Source organism: Tamandua tetradactyla, chromosome 2 (genome assembly GCF_023851605.1).
Source record: "Tamandua tetradactyla isolate mTamTet1 chromosome 2, mTamTet1.pri, whole genome shotgun sequence".
Classification (NCBI taxonomy): domain Eukaryota; kingdom Metazoa; phylum Chordata; class Mammalia; order Pilosa; family Myrmecophagidae; genus Tamandua; species Tamandua tetradactyla.
The window spans coordinates 189,977,885-190,001,296 of NC_135328.1; the positions used below are offsets into that span (position 1 = coordinate 189,977,885).

General features: G+C 38.6%; 2 protein-coding genes across 23 annotated transcripts in view; one reads left to right on the forward strand and one right to left on the reverse strand.

Annotated features, from left to right (window-relative positions):
- KIAA0319L (KIAA0319 like) overlaps window positions 1-23,412 on the forward strand; it is a 220,936-nt gene that overhangs the window by 146,482 nt on the left and 51,042 nt on the right. For 7 of the 9 annotated variants that reach the window (XM_077150345.1, XM_077150350.1, XM_077150343.1 and 4 more), the window contains one exon: window positions 2-93. In XM_077150345.1, the coding sequence (XP_077006460.1) occupies window positions 2-93 (92 nt within the window). Of the gene's footprint in view, window position 1; window positions 94-5,949; window positions 7,313-23,412 lie in introns of those variants that run through there. The other 2 variants (XM_077150348.1, XM_077150349.1) reach the window with 1 other exon arrangement.
- ZMYM4 (zinc finger MYM-type containing 4) overlaps window positions 18,000-23,412 on the reverse strand; it is a 273,687-nt gene continuing 268,274 nt past the window's right edge. For 12 of the 14 annotated variants that reach the window (XM_077150329.1, XM_077150333.1, XM_077150331.1 and 9 more), the window contains 2 exons: window positions 21,404-21,533; window positions 18,000-20,442 (listed from right to left, as the gene is read on the reverse strand). In XM_077150329.1, the coding sequence (XP_077006444.1) occupies window positions 20,235-20,442; window positions 21,404-21,533 (338 nt within the window). In that variant the 3' untranslated portion in view covers window positions 18,000-20,234. Of the gene's footprint in view, window positions 20,443-21,403; window positions 21,534-21,583; window positions 22,244-23,412 lie in introns of those variants that run through there. The other 2 variants (XM_077150338.1, XM_077150337.1) reach the window with 2 other exon arrangements.

The window sequence follows — 23,412 nt, forward strand, 5'->3', positions numbered from 1 at the left end:
GGCAAAAAGGAAAACCCAAGAGGAAAAGCAAGTACAAGATCCTGGATGCCACCGATCAGGAAAGCCTGGAGCTGAAGCCGACCTTCCGAGCAGGTAGAGGCCCTGGGAGCTGGAAGTGTCTGGGTTTGTGCATTCTTCCCATCAAGAGCCACCATCACCAGTCACCTCCTGAATGTATCACTAATAGCATACAACTATTTTTTGGTGCTGGAAAAGTATTCGGCCCCTTTGCCTGAGCAGGACAGGGTTGAATGTGCTTTGAGTTGGCAGAAGCTATATAATGGAAAACTCTAGTTCCAGGGTTCCCTTCTTGGTAGTCCTTTTATTCTGCAGAGGGGCTAGGCTTCTTGCTTTCCCTTGCCTGCACATTCCCCTCAGGTTTACTGCCTGGAATTCAGCTTTTCAAACTGCCACATGGAGTCAGGGTCAGGGATCTCGTTCTCAGTCTGTCCTTTCTGGGCAACAACAAGGTGAGGCAGAGATGAGATCAAAACCAGTGTCTGCCAGCTTACCTGCTTTTCAGCCAGGCTTCCCCTCCCATCTTCTTTCCATTATTTGGCAGAGTCACAGCTTCCAACACTGTCTTAGAGCAGGCAGGAGGAAACTTCTCTGCTGGCTCCAGGTGCATTGGGCTCATCTGTCAGGTGCCTCTCACTGGAGGAATTTCCTATTGCTGAATCATTAAGTCAACTTGCAGTGATGGTGCTAGGAGAGTTTGGATAGGTGTGAGTGTCCCTTCCTCGACTCAGCTTGGTCACTTGATGAGAGGTTTCTATTTCATTATGGATACCACAGGACAGGAATTGTCTGTTTATGAGAGCTGGACTCTCTATAAGCTATACCTAACCACTCAGTACTAGAACTAGTTTTATATGAAGTATTCATTCACACTTAAAGCTTTTTTAGGAAGAGGCCGAAGTGGGGTTATAAAAAGTTTTAAGACCCAGGCTTTGCCCTTAGGGAGTTTTGGTCTAGTCAAAGAGAAAAGGCCTATCAGAAGAAAATAAATGCTTATAGGTTGTCTGGGTTCTGCACCAAGCATTTTCTCTTTGGCAGACAGAGAGGTGCTTAGAGGTAGGTGAGGCTTGAAATGAGCCCCACTAAACCCAAGAAAGTGGAGGCAGAGCATTCTGCATAGGAAATACTAAGAATAAAGGCCTGGAGGTAAAAATCCACCCTCCACAGACAGCCAGGGTTGTCTTTATCATGTTTTCTCACCCAGTAAAATCCTTCACTGACTTCCTGTTTCCAGCACAATGAAGACTTTTTGGTCTGGTAGAGCCGGCTTTTGTATTTGTAATTAGGCAGTTTGCTTTCCTGGCATCTTCCTCCTTGCTTATCTGTCTCTCTTCTGAACAAGTTCTGCTGTTTCATATCTGTCCAGAAAGCTCTTTCTTATTCTCCCTTTGCCCTCCTACTTAAAGACGAGGTAATTTTTCTCCTATGCCTGTTTGAGCATTTTTCTCTCTCTATTATATTTAGTTATATATGTCTGTTCCCTTACTAGTCAGTGAAATAGTTGAAGGCAGGGAAGTATCTTATTCATTGGTGAATATGAATTGAGACCACTGTGTCAGGCCCCATGCCAGACACTGGTTATGTTGTGGTGAACCAAACAGACTCTGTTTTTATGTAACTTATATCAGACAGACAAATAAATTCACAAATATACAAAATATGATAATAAAAGATCTTGTAAAGAATAACATTTAGTTGAAACCTGAAAGATGGATAGGAGTTAGCCAGGCAAAGACTCTGGAAAATAGCATCTTCCAAGCAAAGGAACAAAATGTGCAAAGGTCCATTGCTGGGGAGCATAGGGCATTATAGGAAAAAAATTAAGAAAGCAACATACTGGATATGGTGAGCAAGGAATGAGCAGCACTGACTGGCGAGATGAGCAGGGACCTTGCTGCAGATTTCCTTTTTTTTTTATAAACTTTTTTTTACTGTATAATATAACATATATACAAAGCAAAGAAAGAAAAAAGCAATAATTTTCAAAGCATTCTTCAATAAATAATTACAGAACAGATCTCAGAGTTTGTCATGGACTATCATTCCATTCTCTCAGATTTTTCCTTCTAACTGTTCCAGAACACTGGAGGCTAGAAGGAATATACATATATATATATGTATATATATATAAAATCATCACAATTGACTTTTTTTTCTTTTTTTGTGAAAAATAACATATATACAAAAAAGCAATAAATTTCAGAGTACATGCAGATTTCCTTTTAATGGGGAGTGACTGCTAGTAGTTTTAAGAGGGTTATATTTCAGTAACATATTTACAACCTAAAATTTCCCATTAACCACATTAAACATTAGTCTGGTGGCAATATATAATAGACTGAAGGGGAGAGATTATAGGTAGGAAAGAGCCATATATAATTCAGTGGGGTTGATTATACTCACAATACCATCACTACCATACATCACGAAAACTTTCCCATCAACAAAGGAGACTGTTTCTCCACATCCTCTTCACACTTATTTTCCTTTCTTAATGGTAGCTGTTCCAGTGGATGTGAAATAGTATCTCATTGTAGTTTTGATTTGCATTTCCCAAGTGGCTAATGTTGCTGAGAATCTTTTCATGTGCTTCTTGGCCATTTATATATCTTCTTGGAGAAATGTCTATTCATGTCTTTTGCTCATTTTTTAATTGGGTTGTCTCTTTGTGGTTGAGATGTAGGATTCCTTTATATATTCTGGATGTTAAACCCTTATTGGATATGTGGTTTCCAAATATTTTCTGCTATTCTGTAGGTTGTCTTTTTTACTTTCATGATGAAGTTCTTTGATGCACAAAACTTTTTAACTTTGACAGTGTTCCATTTACCTATTTCATTCTTTTGTTGCTTATGCTTTTGGTGTAAAGTCTAAGAACTATTGCCTAACACCAGGTCCTGAAGATGCTTCCCTGTGTTTTCTTCTAGTTTTATAATTTTGTTCTTATATAGAGATCTTTGATCCATTTTGAGTGAATTTTTGAATATGGAGTGAGGTAGGGGTCTACCTTCGTTCTTTTGCACATGGATATTCAGTTTTCACATCGCCATTTTTTGAAGAGACTATTCTTCCCCCATTGAGTAGACTTGGCACCTTTGTCAAAAATCAGTTGGCCATAGCCAACTCTTCATTTGATTCTGTTAATCTGTGTCTGTCCTTGTGCCAATACCATGCTGTTTTGATTATGGTAGCTTTGTAATAAGTTTTAAAATCAAGTGTGACTTCTCCATTGTTCTTTTTTTTCCAAGATGTTTTTGGCTATTCAGGGACCCCTTACCCTTCAATATAAATTTGATGATTGGCTTCTTCATTTCTGCAAAGAATTCTGGAAGTTTGATTAGGATTGTATTGAGTCTGTAAATCATTTTGGGTAGAATTGACATATTAGTAATTATTCTTCCAACCCATGAACATGGAATCTCCTTCTAGTTATTTGCATCTTTGATTTCTTTTAGCAATGTTTTGTATTTTTCCATGTATAAATCCTTTACATCCTTGACAGTTGATTCTTTTAGGTGCCATTATAAATGGATTTTTTTCCTGATTTCCTCTTCAGATTGTTAATTATCAGTGTATAGAAATAGTAATAATTTTGGGGTATTCATCTTGAATCTCACCACTTTGCTGAATTCGTTTATTAGATCTAATAGTTTTATTGTGGGTTTTATACTATACTTATTTATCAGTTATACTGTTAGTGGGCAATTGAGTTATTTCCCTCTTTGACTATTATGAAGAGCGCTGCTGTGAACGTTCTTGTACATGTTTTTTGGTGGACATATGTGTGGATTTCATTGGAATGTGTATATTCAGCTTTCACTGCTGTTACTAGTTTTCCAGCTTGTATTTTTTTTTTTTTTTTTAACATGGGCAGGCACTGGGAATTGAACCCAGGTCCTCTGGCGTGGCAGGCAAGCGTTCTTGCCTGCTGAGCCACCGTGGCCCGCCCCAGTTTGTATTTTTTTAATGAGTAAAATCCTGTTCTTCAAGCAGAGCAGGAGAAGTGAAAGTTTAGTGGTGGCAGGACCTTGGGCCAGAACTGCATACCCTGAGGCCAGGAACATATCTCTCCCTTGGACTTCTGTCTCTGCAACTATGGCCCAGAAGAATTTGGGGGAAGAAAGCAAGCTATGAGTGGATACTAGGAGGAGAAAGTCCCCAAAGGACAGAGAGAGGCTGAGGTGGGTGTTTCATCTACAGGGGCAGAACAGGGCTTGGTTCTTCTATTGACTACATTGGAGAAATCCAGGATGCTGGTAGTCTTCTCTGGCTCTGCTGCTGTGCCTTCCTGAGAAGTGGGAGGAAAGTGGCTATTCCATATCATGTATTGAGAATTGTACCCTGGAGGACAAGGCTGAGTTAGCTCCTTGCTTGAGATACAGAGCACACAGCAGAGATGAAGCACATGAAAGGCAAGGTCCGCAGGTGGTTGATGACCTGGACAGACATAGGGTCTGGATACCCACGTCCTAGGCCATCCCTACTTGAATTAAGTGTGGGTTGGCCAAGAAAGGGCAGAATGACCCAAAATTATTTCAGACCCTCCCTTGATTTTTTTTGTTTGTTTGAGGACCTGGATGGGACAAGGGGAAGAGACAGTGATTGGTGGATGACGAGGTTAAAAGAGAGCTGGTGCTACCTGGTTCAAACAAAAGATCTCACCTTTTTAAGAAAAAAGGAAGGGGCAATTCCTGTCTCACTGTTGGCAATTCCCACTTCTCATCTTGCTATCTCAGCCTGTATTTTGCTTTCTCTGAGGTAGTATTTTATACCAGTTACAGGGCAGCCATCTTGCTGTTGGTTAGGACCAGCTCTAAAGCTATTCCTGGACTACATTCTATGGTCATGGCCTTACTGCAGCCATGGAGATAAGTAGAGAAGGTGATGACAATGGTTTGCAGAATCTCAGGCATCTTTTCTGACCTCATGCTTCTTATGGGCCTTTGGTTTGTGTGTTCTGATGAGCTGACGACTACTTAAAGTCTCCATCTCCATTGGGACACTCCTGACATGAGTGATTCTGAGAGCCCCATGTGTACTCTTCCACCTACAAGACCCATTTTGTCCTCCATGTCTCTATGCAAACTGGGTCATGGAGGCTCACTATGGTGGGAACTCTGCCAAGTACTTGGCATCCAGGCTGAGCCAGGTCACAGTTAAAATCTCTTTCTCTGGAGAACTCATGAATTTCTGCCTCCCATCCAATTTCACACTGTTCATAAAGAGAGACAATAAAAGCTCCAAATTTAAAAGGAAAAGGAAAGAGAATATCATTGGGTGGCACTAACCAAAGCTAACAGATACTGGAGATAAGTGCCCAGTGTGAGAGACAACGATGAGACAGCGATAAGGTTTCTGATCTCTACTGTGTTTCTGCTCTTAGGCTGCAAACCTAGTCTAGCTCGCCACAAATCCTTATCTCCCCCTCTTTAAAATCTCTCCACCATTAATACTTAATGAACCTTTATTATATTCTAGGCATACTACCTTTTTCATTTGTCTGTCCATCCATCGGATCCAACAGTATTTACGTGACATGAGCTATGTGCCAAGCACTGTTCTGAGTACTAGAGATAAACTGTAAATGAAACAAAAGTCTTTGCTCTTATAAGGCTTTCATTAGCCCAAACCAGAACCCGGTGTGGTAGATCCTATTATTATGTCCATTTTACTGATGAGGATACTGAGTCTCAGAAGTGAAGTAACATCTTCTGAGATGTTTGCCAAGGGCAAACAGCTAATGAGTGGGTGAACCAGCTTTGGTACCCAGGTCTGTTGGTCTCCAGTTCTGTACTCTTGCTGTCACCTCCCTTACTTGAATGTTTCTGTCCCTCCTGCCTAGGGAGGGACCAGAACTTTCCCTATCCCTCTGACGCTCTTCGGGCTGGGAAGGTTTTGCTCCTCATGCTGGGATCCTGGTCTACCTTGCAGGCATCAAACAGAAAGGCCCAATGCTGAGCAGCAGCCTGATGCACTCCGAGTCGGAGCTGGACAGCGACGATGCCATCTTCACGTGGCCAGACCGAGAGAAGGGCAAACTCCTGCATGGTCAGAATGGCTCCGTGCCCAATGGGCAGACGCCACTTAAAGGCAGGAGCCCCCGGGAGGAGATATTGTAGCCACCTTATCTGTCTCCTCAGGGTAGGGGGTGGGCAGCGCCAGGGCCCAGAGCACTGCCAGGTTGGGTTGTACTAACTCCCAAGTCTGTGGCAGCTGTTCTCAGTATCTGCTGGTCTTTCTACCCTAATAGCCTCAAGCAGAACTGCTGGTACTTGAATCCATAAGACATTCTCCAGGATCCCCTAAACGAAGCTGTGAATGAAGAGGTTTCCTCTTTAAACATGTCTGAAAGGCCCCCAGAATACCCCCACCTCAGGCCCTCCTTTTTTTTTTTTTTATTGCAAACCCATCCCCTCCCCCAAGGGTAGACACTTCCAGGTCTGGCCTCCTCTCCAGCTCCCTGTTATCAGTGTTGCTGCTTGGAGGGTGCCCACACCATGAGAAGGTGGGACTCTTGGGAGTCCTTCTGAGGCCTCACACTCCCCACCACCTGAGCACAGAACCAAGCACCACCAGCCTCTTGGCACCAGGGGCTTGATTGTGGTATATTCTTTGTTGTCCTTCTCTAGGATGGAGTAAGCACTCTCACTAGAGGATATGGTATCCCCTTCTCACTGCTGATACTGGGATATAAGTACAGAAATGGTTTCTGGTCCCACTTAGCACAGGAACCCCATTCCTTTTTCCCATCTGGCCCAAGATTATAGGAGGATTGGCTGTTTCAGGGATGGAACAGCCCTGCAGAGGCCTCTGGCCCCCATGGCTGCTGGGACTGTGTGTCAGAGTAACCCAGCTGGACCCAGACTGCCTCCCTCCATTTTCCTCTGACTAGCACTTGCTGCTTCAGGGCTTAGGCCACCATTCTGTCCCCAGGGGAGATAGCCACAAACGGGCTGAATGATGTGGCTTGAGAGTGCATGTATGTGATTTTCCCCACTCTGGTCTCCTCTCTGCCCTGTCTCTTCCCGTGTCCCTTGCATGTGTGTGTGCTTGAGCGTGCGTGTGCAGCACCGTGTAGGACTCTTGGCTGCTCACAAGGCAACCTGGAATTGGAAAGACCTTTAGCTCCTTGGAATAGAGACTTCCTGAATCCCTCTGGCCATCACTGGTTCCTCAACCATGGTAATCTGGGTGTTGAGGAACGAGAGATTTGGGGAGAGGCTTTTTAAAAAACTTTATAATTTATACTACTGCACTACTGTCGTGAGATGATTAAACATGTTATTTAATTGTACGCCTGCCTGCTGGATATGCTGCTTTGTGCTACATCTCTGATCAGTATCACAGGTCCAGCCAAGTGTACAACCCTGTTATTTGACGGCCTGTGGTAGGAAATTTTTGGATCTGGCATGGGCTTACATGGTTAACAGTGCTGGGATGCAGCCACAGTTCCTGCTTGGCTGCAGGTGGATAAGTGACCCTGCTGGCTTAGTGCAACCTTTTGGCTTCAAGGGAGGGGAGTCTTCTGTCCTCTCTTTCCATACCATTTGTTAGCGCAAAAATGAATGATCCACATTCCTCTGAGTCAAGCTAGGGGATACAGTGTCCCAAAGCCCAGGATCTGGTCTTCAGAGTTTTGGGCCACTGCTCTTCATTTTTGGGTTCAGTTGGGGTTGGCCACATGCCCACATAGTCACTGTCCACTGGTCATGGAGCACCTTGTTGGGCATGTGGGGTAGAATAGCTTCAAATGACTCAGGAAGTAGCTATAGGACTTGACAACTTAAGTGGCTTTGCAGGCAGAATTCCTGTTTCCTATGGGCCTCATTTCTGATTGTTTATCTCAGCCACGAGCTCACTGAAGGATATATTTTTATCTCAGGTCTAGAAATGAAGAAAATCTTTCACCCATCAAAAAATGACTTAAAAAAACAGGAACTGGTGCCGTTTTCCAGGATTGGGGTTTTGCATCGAGAAAATTTCTGTACCCCCTATTCTTCCTTGACTCATGAATGAGGCAGATAAACTGCCTGATCAACTCCAAATCAAGTCTTTTTAGTCATGGCCTGTGGTAGTTAGATTCAGTTGTCAACTTGGCCAGGCGAAGGTGCCTAGTTTTGTTGCTGCGGACATAAGCCGATGGTATGTGAACCTCATCTGTTGCTAATTACATCTGCAGTTGGCTAGGAGGCGTGCCTGTGCAATGAATGACGTTTGACTTAATTGGCTGGTGCTTAAATGAGAGAGTGCAAGGTAGTACAGCCCAAGCAGTTCGGCATACCTCATCTCAGCGCTCACGGCTCAGCCCAGGCCTTTGGAAGGAAAATGCAGAAAGGAATCACCCTGGGGAAAGTTGTTGGAACCCAGAGGTCTGGAGAGAAGGCCAGTAGAGATTACCCTGAGCCTTCCCACGTAAGAACAAACCTCAGATGAAAGTTAGCTGCCTTTCCTCTGAAGAACTAACAAAATAAATCCCCTTTTATTAAAAGCCAATCCATCTCTGGTGTGTTGCATTCTGGCGCTAGCAAACTAGAACATGGCCTGAAATAAACTTAATTCCAGGAGCCTGGGAACCCCTCCACTAACTTTAACAGCTTGGCTAACCACTTATACATCCTTACTTAAGACTCTCTCCCCCCCAACCCCCAAAGTGTTTCATTTTGTGGAATCCCCAGAAAGAAAACCAACAGAGGGGATCCTAACATTTCTTGACTTCAACTCGGCACTTTGTGTGCAGAGGAACCTTGGTCATCAGAAGACAACAATTCAAGAAGAGTCCCTGGTGCCTGAAGACTGCAGCTTTGGCCTTCTTGCATGGGAAGATTGGGTGAGACCTTGGTCCCTGCTTTGCCAGCTTCCCTCTGATAAGTGGAAGGAGCTCCTCACATTCACTGAGAGGAGTCTCTGAAGGCAAGTGCAGTCAGGAGGCATCACCCTGCAGAAAAGAGGGCTTGAGGGGCATGGATGAGGCCCTTGACTCCTTCACAGGAGTTGTCGATTACTTCAAGGACCCTTGGCCAAATCCAAGCCTCACACTGCTGCAACTTCTTTCACCCACCTGACTCCCCAGGTGGAGGTGGTGGTAGCTGCCTCATATCCAAGTTTTCCAGGATGGGGATGTGGCTGTCCACTTGTCTTTCCGCAAAGGGCCTGGGCAGAGTATGCTTTCTTTGTGCAGAGTGCTCCTTCTGGGAGGGGCTGAGTTGCTCAGGTTTGATGTTGGAAAGGGTCTGATTAGGTCCTTTTGGTCAAAAGGAACAAAAACTAAGGTTATTTTTCATGGGAGTAAGGACAGGCCTTGGCCAGTCTTTACCCATTTCTCAATGCAGATGTAAAATTCTCTGGCTAGTCACTGCTGTACTTTATTCTCATTTTCCTAGCTATACTTCAAATTTCCCTCATTCCTCACATCTAATTAATCAACACATTCTTGTGCTCCATCATTGTGCCTGCATATTAGAACTACCTAGGGAACTTATAAAAAAATTTTTGATCTTGGAACTCACACTCCAGAGGTTAATTTGATTTTTAAATGTGCAGCTGATCTTTTATTAGTTCCTCAGATAATTTGTTTAGCTGTGACATATCCAAGAGAAGGGGGGAAATAGCCCTCATCTGTAAACCATTTGTGTTTGGGTAGACAAAGATGGACAGCATCCAGGCACCTAATCACCTCAGAGAGGGGACCTTAAAGTTGGTTATGGCAGAAAGATCATCTGACCCATTAAAACTCCTATGTGAGCCACACTGTCTTCCATCTGCTGGCCAGAAGCAGAGGATCGCTCAGGAAACTGTTAGACCCAGGACCCAGCATCTGCAGGACCACAGGAGGAATGGCTGTTGGGTTTGATGAGAGGAATAAACTTTTATTGTGGCAGCCACATTATTATTTTTTTTTTTTCAAATAATAGCTAGCACTATTCAAGATGATGGGTCCAGGTCCACTCCTGAGACAGGTCTCCATAGGGCTGAGTAAGCTACCAGGGGTCACAGATGCCTCTGCCCAGTCCTTCACAAAGGATGAAAATGCACACTATAGTCTTAGCAGACTTAGTTCCTGATCATCTACTTTTGGGTCTATTTAAGAGTGGTCAATAATGTTTCAGATCTTTCCCTAAGATAAGGGTAATACCGCTCAGGTATCCGTAGTGGTATGTGTATCTGTAGTATGTGGTTTGGGGCTTTGAGGGTTGGAGAGGTACAATCAGCATTAATCGGAGACTTAAGCCCCTAGACCTGTGTGTAGACGAACTTCCCACTTGATGCTCACAAGAAGTATCACAACTCTTCCCGTGTCTTGTAGCCCAGCAAACTGTAAACAGTTTCAAATGTCCAATTCTATAATCTTGCTTAAAGGAAGAGCCAAGACAAGTCCAGTGCAAAAAGTGTTTAATTCAAACTTTGTGCTGTAAATAGCTACAGCATTTTACTATTCTTGAACTGTAAATATGGCTACATGGAGAAGAGTCAAAATCTTTGTAATCTGCTGGTAATCACTCACACCCAGGTTCTTTGAAGAAGCCACATGCCCTTAGGAAAAACAATGTCAGTAAGCACCAAAGTCAGACCTGGCTCCCAGTCTCTAAGAATCATGGAGACACCTGTAGTCACAGTTTATCTTGGCATTTATTAGTTGGCTAATTAAATAAAAGCATTAAAACAGATAAAGTGCTACCCCTTTGGAACATTTTAAGCTTTTCCCCAAGAAATGCCTTCCAGTCTTCAAACAGATCCCAGTAGCTTAGAATCTTTCTCCCTTTGAAACCCAGGGCCACATTTGGGACTGCAATGACTCACGTGCCTCTTACACTCTGTACAATACACAGTCTTTTGTCTCCTACCTGCTTGCAAATTCTATGAGGCTGGGGCCATATGTTATGTTTTGTAACATTCCTAACTCTTAACGAAGCACAAACCAGTGCTACATGTGAGTCAGAAGATCTGGGAGTGGTTAATACCCAAGGAACTTACAAAACAGGTAAGTTTCAAATGCATGCACCACAGCCTAAGAGGGTTCCTGCCATGTTACCTCTAAGCTATACGTGCCCATCAGTGTTTAATGTCAACAACAGACAGCACTAAAGAACCCACAGAAATCATAAACCTGGATGTCTTCTGGAGACTTCTGGATACCATTTTATCCCTATCTTATCTAAAAAATCCCAAGCTATCTCTCTCAAAAGCATGAAGCACTTTTAAAAATAGTACTTCATAAATATTAAATTCCATACTGATTTGGAAAAACAATTCAAACTTCAACACTTTTCAAAGTACCAATGCTATGTTATCTGTTATCATACTCCTAGTCCCAACCACACATATGCACTTTAAAGATAGACAAGTGTGCCTGTGATGAACACAGAATCTGATGAGCATCAACAGAGGCATGCAGAGGGTGTTCCAGGAGCACAGGACACAGACTGACTGGGCCTAGAGATGTGGAAGATTTGACTTCTGAAAATGCTAGTTGAAGAGGGGAAGAAGATGGTAAACCCAGCCTGTTAGCTTCAACTGACATTTCAAAGGAGGAAACCTGGCTAAATAAATTCACAGGTGGTACTTCTTGGAGATAGACTAAGGAGATGGAATTAAAATATTAAATAATAACGTATAAAAATGGGGGAGTGGTGATGGTAGTGATTGAAATTAAAGTACTAAGGTCCTTCCATAGGAGAACAGTAGAATTACTGATTAACTTTCAAGTTTAAGTCATGTTTATGATATAAATATTGAAGAAAATCTCTAAAAATTCATACATATAACTTCTAATCAAGACAAGGAAAGAAAAAGGAATTAAAATAGCACAACAGCTCAAAAGAAAGCAGGAATGGAGAGGGGAAAGCAGTATTAAAAAATACCAATAACCACAATAGATTAAATGGCATAACTTGTTGACTGGATATTAAAACAATAACCAGACAGAAGTGATTGGATTGGACTGTTAACTGTAAGAGAGACACCTAAAATGTAGCATAGAAAGAATGAAAATAAAGGAACAGCAAAAGATATACTGGGAACTTTGATTGCTATTAAGACAATGAACTAGCACAGGCTACTGGCTCCCTTCCCCTAAATCGACCTAATACAAACAATTTAGAAAATAGCATAAATCTGAGGAACTATCACCCAACACCGAAACAAAACAAAACCGGTAACAAAAACAAAACCAAAACCCCCCCCCAAATCCTGTGAAGAACCACTAGGACACTGAAGGTCATCATAAACTGGAGGGAGAAGTGGGAATGTCAGTGAGACGCTAGCAAGGCAGTGCAAAAGTGCTTTGGGATGAAAAGGGGGCAGGCTAAGCAACTTCTCTCAGAGTGAAAACTTCCATCATTTTTCCCCTCCAAAATCCATTGCTGATAGATGACAACTAGCAATTCTGCCTTTTTCAGTCGGCTTTTTCCTAAGGGTCCAAAGGTGAATCTTTGAAGAGTTACTAGTGGATTGATTAACAGTGACTGTGAGATGAAAGGTTATCATCACCCCTTCTTAAACTCTTTGCCTCCCAAACACAGCCTGACTTTGACTCTTTGCCAATAAAAACTACCAGACAAAGGCACTGATGTATGAGGGAATAGGAGTTCATAGGCCAAAATAACTGGATGCCTAAGGAATACATATTGTGACTCTCAAAGACTGCAAATTAAATATAAAACACAATCTGAACCAAGAATTTAAAATAAAGCAAAGTAAAAAAAAAAAAAAAAAAGGGATAGAGGGGCAGCAATCAGTGAACTGGGACATCATTACTGAGGGCCTTTACCCAAAATAAAGCAGGAAAGGGTGAAGAGAGGGACACACACAGACACATACCAGTCCAGAGGACAGAAGTGGAAGGCAACATCTGGATAATGGGAGTCATAGAAGGAAAGGAATAAAAGTGAAGGAGGAAACATCTGAAGAAATAATTAGAATAATTTCCCAGAATTAAAGATGAAAATGTTCACAGAACAATGAGTAAGGAAAAAGCACAACCAGGTATACTGTAGTAAAAGATATTTTAAGACCATCTAACAAAGCAAAAATTCTGAAGGCTCTCAAAGAAAAATAGTGGCTCAACCACAAAGAAACAGGTATCAGATTGACATCAGGCTTTTTAACAGTATCCTTAGATGAAAGAAGTCAAAGGAATAATGCTTTCAAAGTGCTGAAGGGAAAGAACTTTGAACATAAAACTGATATCAAGAAAAACTCTCATTTAAACATGAGTGTACTGAAAAATATTCTTAGGTATAGAAGGCTTCAGAAGTATTTCCACAGAAGACCCAGTCTGAAAATATTCTTGGAAGAAATGGTCAAATAAGATAAATAAATTTAGATGTGGAAAGAAAATTCAAGAAATAAGAGTGATCAAACTGAGCAAATGTTCTGGCAAAGTTTTCTAAAACTTTTCTTTAGAAGAAAAGAAAAGAAAAAAGGAAGTATTAACTGAGAACCAAAATTCTAAAAAAAATATTAAGGGTGGGCAAAACCAAAGGAATATGACATAATAAGTACCTGTCTTAATAGGAAAAAGATGTAGATGATAAGTTTAAGAAATCAGTAGGGGTATACAAACATGATTATAGGTATCAAGAACAACATCAATAAAAATAAAAGTACAATGTATTTTAAATAGGCAGAAGAAAATCTGCTACACAATGGAAAGCAAAGAAAAAACAGTACAGTAAGTAGAAACTGAAAGAGCAGAAATAAATTCTAATAGCAATAATTACAATGAATGTAAACATCTTAAATTTAACATCTTAAACTTAATCCCTTCCTTCCCATCCACATTTCCCTTCCCTGTGAGGAGATACTGGTGCTTGAGGAAGCAGGGCTGCAATGGAGGTTATTGATGTGCCTGCAATCCATGGAAAAATGGTGGTACAGGTGCCACGGGAAGCAGCCACAGGCTAAAGCAGAGCAAGTGCCAATAAGTTAACTGGTTGAATAAAAAAAAGTAAATATATTGAGGATAATGGGAGCCAGATTTCTCAGTTTGAGAAAGGACTAAAAAGTGAAAGGTTCAAGGAAACCAGAATCTGGGGCCCCCATTTTAGGCAAGTTGGTCAAAAACTCATAGGTTTAAAAATACATATACTCACAGAGATATGCTTAGTTATATATATATATGTGTATATAGTTTTTATATATACGCACATTTTATTATTTATTTATTCATTCATATATACCTCTATCCACTGAGAGAGTCTAAAAGCAATTTTATTTTAGTAGCAATGAGCACACCGATTACTAAAAGGCATCAGGGTTCCATGGAAAGATGACTGATTCCAAGGTTGGGCTGGAAGTACAAAATAATGCTGAAACATCTTGTGAGTAAGTAAATGCTCAAAAATTAATGGGAATGGGCAATGCAACGGTGGCTCAACAGCAGAATTCTCACCTGCCATGCCGGAGACCCAGGCTTGATTCCCAGAGCCTGCCCATGTCGGAAAAAAAAAAAAAAGGGAATATGTCAAAGGACAGAGGAGCCAACCACAAGAGGCTTCCATTGGTAAATCCAGGACAACATGAGTACCAAATAAATGAGAGTATCAGATTACACCCTAATGAATAAAAATAGGAATTCATGAGTCCATACTGATTAAAAATAAATTGATCAAAATGTTAAAAGACTCAGTATGGAGTTGTTTTTTTTTTTAAAAATCTAACAGCTTAGAACAAAAACTGTTGGGGGAAAAATATCAAGCAAATATTAATCAAGAGAAAGGTGTAGAAGCAATATTTATAGTATCTGATAAAACAATTCGGTGCAAAAAAAAGTGGGAGATGATTATATGCAGGTTAAGAATGAACAATGAATCAAAATGTAAATATAATGGATATCTGTATACTTCAAACAACAGACTGAAAACTGACAAAATTGCAGGGTGGGAAAGTGGGGGATGGATGAACCCTTGGGTTAAAAAAGTAATTGAGAAAATACCTAGAACAGACTGATAATGTCATTATGGTTGAACCTGTAAACACTGGTAGAGTTTTACTCAGAGGAAAAATCATAGATTTGAAATCACTTTTCATTTTTGCTGGTCAGGAATCAAGAAAGGTAAATAATGAATCAACCAATCATTCAAAATTTAGTAATTCAAAGAATTAAAAAAAGGAAAACCCCCCAAAAAAGAGAAGAAAATAAAATCGGAAATAAATGAAATAGAGAACCAATAATAGAGAAGGCTGACAAAAACAAATGCCGTTCTTGTAAAAGATTATTAGACAAGACTGAAAAACAGAGATGCAAATAAATAAAATACAGAATGAAAAAAAGAAATAACTATAAACTATATGCTTATAAATCTGAAAATGCAGATGGACCTAAAACTTATAGAGAAATATAAAATGTTCAAATTGGCGAGACATCAAAAACCTGTATAGAACAATACGATTAAATAAATTAAAACGGCAAAGATCTCTTCTTAGAGGAATTTTTAAAAAACCACCAGAATGAAAAATTTTACAGTTTGAGTATACTTTTAAGACAGGTTTTATAAAAATTGTTTCACAAAATGGAAATGAAGTAATAATCTGCCAGGTTCTTTTTCAGATTAGTGAAACAGTGATTTCAAAGCCAATTAAGGAGAACTGAAGAAAAAACATTATGGAATATTTCATTTGTGACTGGAGATACAAAAATTAAACCGGAAACAAAAGGTGGATAAAATATTAGCCAAATCTTACAGATGTTTTTAAAAAATCAATAATAGTTTATCCAAGGAATGCAAGAACAGTTCAATATTGGAAAAAATCTATCCATGTGCTTCAAACCATTAATAAGAGTAGGAAAATACCATAACTAATACTATAGATGAAAAAAATTTGATAAGCTTGCAACTTATTTATAAATAAAAGCTAGCAGTGAACTAGGAAAAGAAAGAGATGCTCTTAACTTGATAAAGGTGATAGATACATCTAATCTAACAGTTTTTAAAAAATACACCATGATCAATTAGGATTTAATCACAAATGCAAGGATAGCTCAGCATCAGAAAAATCCATCAATGTTTTTCATTAAATGAATAAGGATTTAAATTACCTGATTATATATATATACAGAAAAAAATGACAATGTTCATCTTTTATTTAATAGGGAGGGGAGAATCTCACAGCAAAACTATCAAACATTTTAAACTTGATAACGGTTACAACTGCTTTCCAGAATAGCTACAATAGTCTACATTTGTCTACCTTCACTCTTGAAATGTGTAAGATTTTTTATATTTCCTGCATTCCTACCAATACATGGCATTATTCATTTTTCTTATTTTAGCCATTCTTAAGGCTAGATTAAAAAAATCCTAATTATGAGTTTGAGCATCTTTTCATATATTTTTTACTCTTTTAGATGTCTCTTCAATAAACTATCTATTCAATCTTTTGCTCAGTTTTTTTTTTTATGATTTGGCAGGTTTTTGTATATTCTAGGTATACACCCTCTGTTGGTTTTAACATTACAAACATCTTCTCTTACTCTTGTTATTTTTACCCTTTATTGAACAGAAATTTTTAATGCTAATATAATGAAATTCATCTTTTTTATTTTTCCCACATGGTTCGTATTTTGGGGATTTTACTTAAGCAACTCTTTTCATCTCTTAGATCCCAATAATATTAACCTATATTTTCTATAACTTTTATAATTTTACCTTTCACATTTAAACCTTTCATCTAGCTGCAGTTTATCTTTGAATATAATGCAAGACAGAGGTTCTACTTTCTCCATGTTATAAAGTCAGTTTTCCAACACTGCCTACTAAAGCAAATGCAGGGGTTTTGCGTATTACTTAATTACTAATTCTTTACAATTTTTGTTGCTATTGTGAATACTACCTTTTCTTTTAATTACATTATCTAATTGGTTACTGCTTTTGTAGGAAAATGCTAGAACTTTTATGAGCTTATTTTTATCTAGCTTCCCTACTTGGACTTGTTTTGCTGTATACAGATGTTCCTGAACATCTAAATGACTTGACTTAGGAAAGATAAACTTGATCAAATGTTTTTGTCTGTATCTACTGATACAATCATCTGTTTCTTTCCAGTATCAGTGTACTGAAGAATGTTGATGGATTTTTGTGATGTTGATTACTACTAATATGAAACTGATATTTGAAAGCCCATCATGGGTCAGGCTCAACATAAGAGAGTTATTGCTATTCCCACTTTACAGAAGAGAAAACTGAGGCACAAGGGTGATAAATAATTTACTTAAAAGTTATATAACAAGTAAAGTGGAAAGGCTAGGCTCTAAGACCTATGAGCTTTCCACTGTGTAACAGTGCCTCTCAATTATTAATACTTTTTAATGATGATAGACTATGATGATAGGAATCAAGTACTAATATAGAGGAAGTGAGGATATTATTACTTAATTTTTTCCTAAAATTTCATTTCAGTACCATAAAGGACCTTTTTATTCATATGGAAAATTAAATTCTGACTTTATAATAGAAAACTGGGATTCATTTATAGAAATTCATTTTACTTAAGACTTTTTTTGGAAAACTCCTTTTTAACAAAGTCAGGAATGTAACAAGGCAAGTAGGAGGATTAGAAGGTGTATTTGCAAAATACCATGACAGTTCTGGCGTCAAAGGTAAATGCTATTTAGTCTTACATTCCAAATTTAAAGATGTATTTATACTTATATCAGAATTTAAAAATTGTTAAACTCAAAAAGGTTTGCCTGCAACCAAAGATATACATGATATCTGATTATTCCAGCTTTCAAGGCTTTGAATATATTTAATAAATTAACTAAAAATGGGAACAAATCTTTTGAAGGGAAAAAGGAAACAACCGAAAGACTCTGAAATGAAATATATATTTACTGGAATGAGTGAAAACTAAATTTATTTTCTGGAACTATTTTCTTTCTTTATAATTTTACTATCTGGTGGGTCATATCAATAGAGTCAAACAGAAAAAGATATTTAAAATTCTTTCAAGATAAAAAGAAAAGGAATAACTCACCCATCAAATACAAATATACTAGTTTATTCTAAGGGAATATTTCTGCGGTTTTTGTGAGGATAAACCCAAAGGTGGTTAAAAAAAACAAAAAAGAACATAAAGTATGATTTGGGATGTTTCTCTTTTTGTTTGACCTTTTTTCCTTCCCTGGGGGAAAAATGTAATTTTACACAATTTTAATAAAATAAAAAAAAGGCAAATAATCTGACACATATATCAACAGCTACACTTATGAGGAATGACCAATAATTAGTATTTTCTCTTATGAATTAATTTAGAGTTCTGGGCAACTCTGTGGACTAACATGCAATAGAAATCCTGATATAGTCATTTATCTGGGTATTGGATGTTCTCAGTCAAAAGATACAGATTTTTTCTTTCTGGTATTTTATAACAAATTTATCTACTATGCTAACAATACTAGTTTTTCATACAGCTACAGAAGGGGAAAATATTAGTGTTTATACAAACCATAAAATTCGTGTAGTGGGGAATATTACACCTGATGTTTCTGGATAGTTTATTGGCAGACTTATCAGACAATCCAATTGTTTTTCCTCCATATCAAACAAGGTCTGGAAGTAAGGAATTTTTCCAGTTAGAAATGACAAACACAGATGGAAGAATCACACAGAATTGGGGCAGATTTACTTCTTTCACACAGTTCTTGGTAATAAAAATGAAATACGTTACAGGCAGAGGGATAGAACCATCAAATACACAATGTGAAAAGGCCTACTTTTTATTTTTATTTATGTGACTTAATTTGTTTTAAAAAAAATACAGTGCCACCCCCACCTAAAATGGGACATATTGAAAAATGAAGATGTCTAACAGGCCTTTTGGACTTTTCTCATTTCTATCATAGGGTCAAATTAATCTCAAAGAAGTTCTTTAACTTACCAACATTATAAAGCTTTGATTCAAAATTTTGTGGGGAAGAAATTGAGAATGGATGAGGGAGATGGGCTGAAATGCCAAACGTACCTATGATTTGCAATCCTCACAGAACTACTAAAACAGCTAGTGTTTGGAATAATGCTGTAAGACCTGCTTGTGGATATCCTCACCTTAGGATCCCTATTTTCAAGTTTGTAAGGGTAACAAGGTCATCCTTAAATGCTTGATATGGGAACATACTAGGACCTTTTTTTTTTTTAAACCATAATTCTGATAGCTAAGTAATACTGTGCCTTTGTAGAATCAATAGGTTTGCCAGAGTAAGGAGAGGGACTATTCTTTTTTGAAATAACAAGGGCCTCCAGAAACTGGTACAAAAGACAAAATAAGGGGAATATTTGGGAAATAGGAAGGTAAAGCAGAGGGGAAAGCTGCCATCCGGGGGAAAAAATTGAAAAAAGAAGAACTTCCATTTCTGTGTACCACAGCTCAAGCTATGAGACAGCAGCAATAAAGGGCAGCACTCAGAGAAATGGGCATTTTAGTGGGTTTTCTACAAACAACTCAAAACATTTGGGGTCTAATGGGCTCCACAGTTTTTCTGTGTGCATAATTAGTTTGTGGATTTCATCCCCTTTACCTTAATTTACCCACATCCAGACCCACAGCTGAGAGGGCTAGATCCAAAAAGTGAAAGGAACATATTATTGTGATAACAGCAGTGAAGGCCTTTTTCCCTGATGTGAGGGGTCTATGGCAAAAGTACCAAAGGCTTCTATCCTTCACATAGTTGGCTTGGCAGTGAAAATCAAAATCAAGACCACTTCACTCTCTACCTTTTAAAAAAAATTGAGTATTTTTATTGGTTCTTCAAGTGTGGGTCCCACAGTCCTCATCTGATGTCACTAAGCTCTGTACTGACTTCTGATTTTTACGTACGGCTTGCCCGAGTTGTCTACTGCAGCCAAGGTTTCATTCCAAAGCTACCTCGCTAAGTTCTAAGGTTACTATGGTAGAGTTTTATACACGTTTTCCTTAAAAATATTCCACAATGTGTTATTCCCAAACAAAATAAGATTATGCACCACTCAGAGGAATTGGTTAGTCATTCTGAAGATGTCTAAGAACTATATATCACTGCCAAAGAACAGAATTTCTCAGTTCATATTCTTTCCTTCAGTTTTCATTTGTACATCCACACTGTGGCTCACGAGTTGTCTGTTTTCCATTATCTTATAATCAAGTCAGGAGGACTTGGGTTTATATATCGTTTTCCAACGGCTGGATGCATTCACAGTTTGGTGCATACCATTATGTATGAAAATAGGAACCTCACTTCCATTTTAATCTGATAATTCAACATCAGAGTCTTCAGATTTGGCTTTGGCAAGTTCTTCATGTACCTCCCTCACCATGAGAATACGTGTTAACATGGTGTCCAGGGTCCCAGGGTCTATCGGGAATGTGGAGTACCACATGGGGCTATTCGGGACACAGGAACGCTCGGGTTGAAGGTAAAACACATCATTCCTCTGCTTCACACTTTCAGAACTATCCACGGGGGAGGGGAAAAAAAAGGAAATTGGGGATCAGAGAATATAGAAAATATGCAAGTGTTCTTCAATATAATGGTTCTTAACTATTCCCCACTGTGATCTCATAGACAAGCCACATACCCACAGGGATGAATAGGCTTATTGGCATTTTTCCCTAAGGAGTAAGCTGGAACTCCACATCTTTCCTCACACACTTAAGAAACCACACTTGGTTGGAAGTGAGTATAATGTTAACATGACAGTGTAAATCCTTCACACACTTTATTACTTAAAACAAAAAATTCAACTCACACTTGACACTATGGTTGACAACCACATATCCTCAGTGACCAATATCCCTGGATGAACCCCAAGGGTATTCAATACATATTATCCAAAGGGATATATTTCTTTGAGAAAAAAATGCTTTAGCGTGGATCTTACAATTCTAAAATCATAAAGTTTGTATAAGAAAAGGACCACTCAAAAATTTTAATTCCTTCAAAATAGTTTTTCTATTTGTAGGTTTAACAATATAATCTCTCTTTTAAATTTCTCTTCTACATAAATAATAAAGTCTCTGCATTTAGATATCAAGTGAATGTTGAGTAACAATTGTAAAGATCAAACAATGGAATTGATTCTTAATTCTGAACAGATTTTTTTGGGAAAAAAATTGAGATAGAAAATTTGTTTGTGCAAAATCCAGGCAGATAAGAGAATGGGAAAAGAATGAAATTAGAAGTAAATCCTTGTCTAGAGGCGAGCTAGATTCCTAAGGTCCAAGCACCGGAAATCCAAAATGTTATCTTTTTTTTTTTTTAAGTGTGCTATATAGAATACAGAAGGTGATCACTTACTATTCTTTTTTTTGGGTGGGGTGTGTGTGTGTGTGCATGGTCCGGGAATCAAGCCCGAGTCTCTGCATGGAAGGCAAACATTTTACCACTGAACCACCCGTGCACCCAATTACTTACCATTTTGAGAGGTAAAACTCATAAAGCCGGACTGGGCATCTTAGTGGGTTGTCAGTATTCTCTGCCATCTCCACACCCAGTGGAACCTCATCATCTTCATTTCGTTTCCTCTTGCCAACAGTTAGTTTATCTTGAGACAGAAATAATAATCAAGGATTATATTAGAAAAGTCTTTTCTACAAGTCTCAAGACACCTAGTGAGCTCTGCTTCACAGTTGGAACTCTGCCTGTCCCTCCTTCCCTCCCTTTCATTTATTCACTTATTCAACAAATATTTATTGAGTACCTATGGGGGTGCAGGATATTATGCTAAGTGTTGGGTTTAAAATAGTGAACAAAACAAACGCCTTGTCCTGTGAAATTTATTTTCTCCAGTTCACCAAAGTGGGGGCACTGTGGCAAAAAGCACAGTATTGGAAAATATGTCTCAATTCTGAGGCTGATTTTGTTAATAGGCATTATTAGGCATAGGGCTCCGCAGCCAGAAAGATAAAGCAGAAAAGAGAGTTTCACTTGTTCTCCTACAACAGAGATCAAGGCAGAAGTTGTCACCTCTGTTCCTGAAAATACTTCTAATGTGGGGCACCCATGCCTACTGTTATTTTGTTCAAAATTCTTTTATTTATCACAGTATCACAAGAATTGGCATCTTTGTTGAGAAAAGAAATTCCCAATAGCGTTAACATTGATAAGAAAATAGGAAATCCTTTTTCACCAATACAATTTCACTGAGGTTGAAGGTTATCAGAAAGAAGCCAGGATGAAGACATGGGAAGCAGGCCATTTCTTTCCCACTTTCTCCATTCAATCTCCAAGGGAACAGTAAGTGAACCTGAGAAACTGAAAAAAAAATGTTTTCTTCTACCTTTCTTACAGCTGTGCTTAATAGCTGGCACAATTTTCCCCACCTTCTTGCATTAATTATTACTTAAACAAAATTCATCCCAGTTTTCTATTCAGAGGCTACATAAATAGAAAGACCTTGCTACCTACTCATTCAGAAAGCAAGCTGAATTGTTTACATCTTTTAAGAACTCAATCAGAAAATAAGGAAATATTATCTGGCTGCCTTTCCCTCCCCCAATTAATATCAATTACGAGCACAAAATGGCCTATATATAAACCAAGCTAAGGAAACAGGATATAGACATTAGGATAAAAAGAAAGATAATCAGAATTTTAAAGAGAAGGAGCAGTCAAGAAAAAAATTTATATAAAGTTGAACATATTCAACAACTATTCTTTATGGATTTTACTTTTAGAAATTTGTTTTTTAATGCAGTCTTATTGAGATATTCACATATATAAAAAATAATCTAAAGTGTACAATCAATGGTTCACTATCATTATACAATTGTGCATTCATCACAACTGATTTTTAAACATTATCATTACTCTAAAAACAATAAAAAGAAAAGTAAAAAAGAATATCCAAAACATCTCATATCTGCTATCCCTCCTATTATTTATTTTTGTCTTTATTTTCCTATCTGTCCATACACTGGATAAAGAGTGTCAGTCACAAAGTCTACACAATCACACGGTCACATCATAAAAGCTACACATTTATTATCAAGAATCCAGCTACAGTTTGTAATTCTCACATTCAAAAAATATATTTTACTGTTATACCAAAAAGTAAGGACTTGATTTTGGGAATTTTAGAACTTACGCTTTTGGTTAAAATTAATAAATTTAATTCTAAATTCTATATTACCAATATTAATTTTTTGAATATAAAAAACAGGCTATTAGGCCCTGCACAGATCAAGATGGCAGAGTGAGACCTGTTAAGGGTTCTACTACAGCACAGATGCTTTGACAAGAACTGGTAGAAACATCTTTTGCAAAGTTCCAGAAAACAGTTAAAGGACTGCAGTTAACAGTATGAGCACGAAATCAAGAAAAGGGCTACTTAAGAGCAGAAGGATCTTGTAGCACCCTGGCAAGCCCCTCCTCCACCCTTCATGGGCTGGGAATGGAACAGGCCCCTGCTCCCAGATCTGGTT